At 54.8% G+C, this 6000-nt stretch overlaps 1 protein-coding gene across 1 annotated transcript in view; it reads right to left on the bottom strand.

The window, feature by feature from the left end:
* Window positions 1-1495: 1495 nt before the first annotated feature.
* Window positions 1496-6000, bottom strand: part of Tbc1d10a (TBC1 domain family member 10A) — a 28770-nt gene continuing 24265 nt past the window's right edge. Inside the window, exons 4-9 of the mRNA XM_021176755.2 lie at window positions 4791-4897; window positions 4124-4238; window positions 3972-4037; window positions 3270-3459; window positions 3030-3184; window positions 1496-2316 (exon numbers count right to left, since the gene is read on the bottom strand). Coding sequence (XP_021032414.1) covers window positions 1849-2316; window positions 3030-3184; window positions 3270-3459; window positions 3972-4037; window positions 4124-4238; window positions 4791-4897 — 1101 coding nt within the window. The 3' untranslated portion in view covers window positions 1496-1848. The remainder of the gene's footprint in view (window positions 2317-3029; window positions 3185-3269; window positions 3460-3971; window positions 4038-4123; window positions 4239-4790; window positions 4898-6000) is intronic.

The following is a 6000-nucleotide window of genomic DNA, read 5'->3' as shown; positions in this document are numbered from 1 at the left end:
AACTCAACTGGCCTGAACACATCTAAATTAGCTACAGATCCAAGAAGGCCCCTAAGCACTGGCAGATACCCCAGTGATCAAGGTTTAAGAAAACCCCAAGGCTGAGCAGAAACGAGCAAGCACAGGTTGATTTCATGGCAGGATGGGGCATGCTCCAAAGGGCCCTTGTTTGGCCCAGACACTCGGCTTCAGGTTGGAAGCTTTGAACAAGGTAGTTTAAAGCAGGTCTTACTTAGGTGTGATCAAGACCCAGCAGGCCCACGCAGGACTTGATGCTCCAGACCCTGCATCACAGGCAGACGGAAGCTGGGCTCAGTCCTGTTCCTGGCTTTGCTAGCTCCAGATAATTCTCATGGAACAGTGTGCAGCCGTCACATCCTGGCCTGTCCCCTGGAGAACTAAGGGGGTTGGGGGGTGCTTTTCAAAGGCTGAGCCCATTTCACCACGGCAAGTGTGGACAGAGTAGGAAACCACAGGGGTGAGAGTGTGCAAGCTGCCCAGAGTCTCTGGTAACCGTTTGCCTTTCTAGCCTCAGTCTCCCCAGTTGTACCAGGACAACATGTGCTAGGCCCAGGCAATGCCTAAAAGCTCCCTGTGAGTCTGCCCCTCCCTCCCTGTCCCCTGCTATGGTCTGGCCCAGCTTGGTCTCAGGCCAGGAACAACCACTATTGTTTGACTAGAAAAGCTGCTTCCTCAGCAGAAGGGGGGCCTCTCCCAGGGACACCCTGTTCTCCTCACCGCCAGCTATCAAGTTGTAGTTGAGCACCTGCCAGACCCTCCACGGCCCTCTGCTCACTTGGGTGAGGGGCTTGGGTGCAAATGTGGCACTTGGAGGAGGAGGACATAGAACTCCTCTTATGTCAGGCACAAGCCCAGAAAGTAGCGCTTTACCAAGGAGGCCCACTTCTCCCCTCACCTGTCTTTCTTTGGTGGAGGCCTGTGTCAGGCGCCTGCAGTACCTTGCCCTGGCGGCAGCCCCTGATACTGTGTGAGTGCTCACAAGTTAACTGGGGTCTTAAGTGAGTTCCTCATCTCACCATGGCAAGTGTGGACAGAGTGGAGAGCCACAGGGCTGAGAAGCAGGAGGCAGAGAATGTGAAGCTGCCCTGACCATTCGCCTCTCCAGCCTCAGTATTCCCAGCTGTACCAGGACAATGCCTGGAAGCTCCTCTAAGTCTGTTTCTCCCTATTCCCTGCTATGGTCAGCATCTAGGTCTGGCCTTGGAGCCTTTAGCTACCTCTTCAGGATCTTACCCCCAGCCCCCAATAAAGCAGCACAGACCAAGGCCTTGGGGACTGTTTCCTGCTCTGCCCAGTGGTGGGCTTTCACCTGGACTAACTCAGCTGTGTCAGAAGGTGAACACGGAAGAAAGATGGGCCGAGAGAGAAGAGCCAAGAACAGCAACTGGCTCTGGACTCCGTGTCCCCTGTATGTTTCAGCGGGGCTCCCAGGATGAAGGGCGATATCCCTCTGGGTCCCTAACTATACACCAGCTCTATACACAAGCCTGTTTATTTCCGTACAAAACCATATATCTATTTTACACAAAGAGTACCCCACCGCTTCCCCACATGTCAGCACCCTACCCCTGGGGAACATCCCCCAGAAGGATGGGGCTGAGACCCAACCCCTTTGGCCATAGCTTCTGCCTGTGCTGGCTGGACCAGCTCAACTCACGAGAAAATAAATAAGGAGGCTCAGGCAGAATCTGTACTGGACCAGCCAGATCCTATCCCAGCCCAATGGCCAAGCAGTTGGCTCCTCAGGCGCAGAGGACCTGGAGTGTTGTCAGTCTGTGAACCGTTTAAGACGTGAGAAGACCCCCGCGGAGGCCTGAGCTCCCGGGGTTACAAGTAGGTGTCCTCACTCTCCTGGGAGGTCAGGCTCTCCTGGGAACGGTGGCAGGCTAAGTTCTGAGGAGTAGGGTCCTGGGGGACCGGGTCCTGGGAGCCTGGGTCCTTTGGGGACACACCCTGAGGAGGACATGCATCTCCTGAAGCAGTCACCACTGTGGCTTGACTGAGGCCTGGGGACTTGTCCAGTTGCGCACTGGTCTTTGTCCGCTTCTGCTCCTTCTGGGCCTGCTTGTGTGGCTTAGCCTTGGAGCTGAGGAGGGCTGCATCTGGGGGTAGGCGGATGGAAGGTGAAGGTTGCAGGGCAGGTCGGGGACCAGGCTCTGCATCCAGGATGGCTTTGGCACCATGCATCCTGGGCGGAGAGCGGCACTCCAGCTCACCACGCGTCTCTTGCCAGCGCCGCAGCTGGATGAGGTGTTCCCGCTCAATCTGGCGCTCTGTCACAGGCAGCTCTATCACCTTTGGGGCAATGAGGAGCAGGTGAGCACCGGAAGGATGACCTTCCCCTCTGCTTTCCTGCCCACCAGCATCCCTTACCTGTCGGCTAAAGGGAGGATATCATTGTGGTCTGAGTGCCAAACATGAGAGCCATGGTCTCGGAAGAGACAGCTACCTACAGCCCACACACCCCTCTCTCCTTACATCTAGGACAGGAGGAAGGGCAGAGCTGACATGGGCAACCCCACTCTTAGCCAGTATGTCACCTACTGACTAGGGCAGCCTGGCTTCAGTTCCAGCCCTATCACTTTTCAGCTGGTGACAAAGGAAAGTCACTTTGAAATTTTGCCTCTCTGAGCCCTACTTCCTCAAGTGTAAAATGGGGTCAGTGCTGGAAGTGGGCACAGATGACCTTGTATGTCTGCCCCTGCTACAATGCACTGTCATGAGCCTGGCCATGATCCCCAACAGAAGCTGGCCATGTATGTATCTCTTCATTTGTAGCCTCTGAAAAACAAGTATCCAAAAAGAAAACTGAGGGGGCTATAGATCACAGCTCTGCTCTGTTCCCAGAGTGGAGTGGCCTAGCTAATGGGGACACTTCATAGTGCCTCTTGTACCCTGCCCACCTCGCCTGACCTGGCCTGACCAGTCAACCCTTGGGGCAGGGCCATACAAAGTCAACTGCCAGCTTCCCCTCCCTCCCATAGCAGGTGGGAGACGCAGGTCCGCACCTCCTGAACCAGGAAGGCTTCTTGCATGATCTTGGGGCTGAGGCTCCGCAGCTGCTCGATGGTTTCATACTGGCCCTGGCATGCTTTGAGCTTCTCTGGGGAGCCCAGTGCATGCTTCAGTAGTACCAGCCCCACACGGAAGATGATCTTGACTCCTGTATGGGGCGGGGAGGCAGGTGATGAGTCCAAGGAGGCTTGGGGCTTCTTTTGCACCCCCCACTATCCACCATAGTCTGGTACCTTCACAAAAGAACATGTCCCAAACTCGCAGCACAGAGCTCCAGGGCAGCGTGCGGGCAAAAGCACACATGAACCACTCTGTCATGTACAGCAGGGGATCAATCTTCTGGCGGCTAAGGTGCTTGTGAGCCACGGGGGACACCTTCTGTAGCAGTGAGAAGAGGATCTCGCCGTCCAGCTGGATTGCCTCCTGAAGAGACATCAAGGCCACAGAGCCATGACCACAGCCCCATGTGAGCTCCTAGTACTGGGCCAACATTGAGTAATTCATCAGGTAGCCAGAGCCTATAGAGCACTGGCAGGCAGATGGACAGACCAGACACAAGACGGTCCCCTCAGGGAGACTGAAATAGTCCGTGGACACAGAATGGGGGAGGGACAATGGGGCTGAGTGTCCCAAACACCACATGAATGGGAACTCCTGCTTGTCAAGGTCAAGGAAAGCTCTGCGCATGGGGTGAAAGGTGAGGGAAAGGCATTCTGGTGGGACAGAGTGGAGCTGCAACAAGCTCTTACGCCAAAGTCAATGAGGCATGGCTGGGAGCCGAGGCACAGATGGAGGTGAGTGTGTAACTGGTACGTAAGTGGCTTCTATCAGGCCTTGTGGCTTTAGCCTGGGTGGCTATGAGTGAAGGGGGAGGGCCTTGGAGCAGCCACAGAATGCATTCAGCCTGGAGCATCTCAGGCTAGGTAGGTACTCACCAGTTTCTCACTGTAGTAGCCAGGCAGGTACTTCTCACAGACTTGTACCAGACACCAGAAGGCTTGCTGTGGGTGAGAGAGGCGTGAGCCCTTGAGGCGGGGATTAGGTCCCAGTGCCCATCCGCCCACCCACCCGCCTAGGTCCTAGGTACCTCAGCAGGCATGTGCATGAGGAGCACAGCAGCAATGGGTGCCTGCGCCTGGCAGTAGCCCTCCTCAGGGCGGTACAGCGTGTAGGCCTTCAGCACACGGAACAGGTCCTGCTGGCTATGAAGAGGTCAGGCAGGATAGGAGGGCAGGAGCTGACTACTGCCCATCACCTCCCTGTACTCCATGTCTACAGGCTTGCCTCAGAACCTGCCCTGCCCTTCCCAGAAAAGGATGTGCTTGTAGTCACCAATGGGTCAGCCTCCGACCTGTGACCCACCCAATGACAGGATTCAAACAGAAAGCAAGGATTGGACTAGGGCTGGATGCCGGATAGAGACAGACTGAGTGAGGAAGGGCTAGAGAGGGCCACCCTGCTGGATACTTCTGTCCTTGCCTAATACATCACTCCCCTCCTGTCTCTGTCCACCAACCTCACTTATCCCTTTCCGTACATCAAGAGGGCCTGACCAGGAAAGTTCTAACAGCCCAGAGAGTAAATCACGCAAGCAGCCGCAAGAGTCAAAAGTGGGTCAGTACACTGCCAGCGCACAGAAGGTAAAGGGCAACAGTAGAGTTTCGCACCCATGCGGCCAAGCTCACTGTACCGCTCCTGACAGTCGAAGAGACAGCTTAGAGCCATCTTCTAGCCCACATACTTAGCCTGCTTACCCATGGCCTCCTCGGGACACGAACATCTCATGGAATGGGAACTGCCGGTGCAGGTCACGCTCAATCACATCTAGCCACTTGGGGTCCCCAGGAGACATGTCCAGCTCCTGGAAGCAAGGGCATAATGTCAGGAAGCAGTGAGGAGCACCCTTGGTAGGAGGCAACTGTCTCAGGGACCAGATTAGGCACCAACGGCCCCCAATTTCATCATAGAACCAGGCCTTCCTGAAGACATGTAAGGAAACCCACAGAGGCAACAATGGCAGGACCCTGGGAAGCCTGAGAGGAATCCTAACTCTTGGAAGTCTTAGGAGCAAGCATCAATTCCAGCTGTGGCCAGAATCACAGTAGTCAGGGCTCAGTTTATCCAGGGATAATGTCTTGTCCTTCAGACAGAAAGCTTCTTCCCAACACGAGCTACAGGTGTTACTACTGCTTGGAGCCAGATGCAGAACTGGGTATCCAACACATATGGCACTTGCTGGCCCTTTCCCTACCCCAAAACAGATCCCGTCATTACACTCTGATCAGAGACAGGAGAACTAAAGGGTTAAATGAAAGTCTTTTTACCCAAGGCCTCCTGACTAGAAAAATGGAGCTGGGACTTGAGAGCAGATGTGAATCAGAGCCACCAAACCCAGCTGTTCTGCTGCCTGCATCCTGTGTTGCAGGTGTCACCTGCTCAGGAAGGGAGTGTGACATCTGTCAGGTGTTACGTGCTTGTCCAGGTACTAGGGTTCATCAGCATCCTACCAGACATCTCAGGGGTGGTCAGTTCCTTTCTGGACACTATTCTGTACACATACAAAGCTCTGTGCTACTGTCATGGCAGTGGTGGCACAAGCCTTTAATCCCAGAACTTAGAGAAAACGGAGTATCTCTGAGTTCAAGGCCAGTCTGGGCTACAAAGTGAGGTCCAGGACAGCCAAGTCTGCACAGAGAAACCTTGTATCAGAAAACAAAAAACAAACAAGCCTCCCTACCCCCCTACAAAAAAACCAACCACTCCTCCAACACAAAACAAAGTTCTGTGCTTCCTTGCACCAAGGATACACTCCTCGACAGTGCCCTCAGTAGGCTGGCCACTCCCAGCCTTGGCTCTCGTGGCTGAGCCTTCTGGACTGTGGGTGGAGCACCCATTCCTGAGCCCACCAACTCTGACCAGGATGGAGTCCATTGGAATGCAGGAGACAGAGCTACTAGAAGGAAG

Source organism: Mus caroli, chromosome 11 (genome assembly GCF_900094665.2).
Source record: "Mus caroli chromosome 11, CAROLI_EIJ_v1.1, whole genome shotgun sequence".
In the NCBI taxonomy this organism is placed as follows: domain Eukaryota; kingdom Metazoa; phylum Chordata; class Mammalia; order Rodentia; family Muridae; genus Mus; species Mus caroli.
Note: the sequence above shows the minus strand (reverse complement) of the source record. Positions and strands in the feature narration are given on the sequence as shown.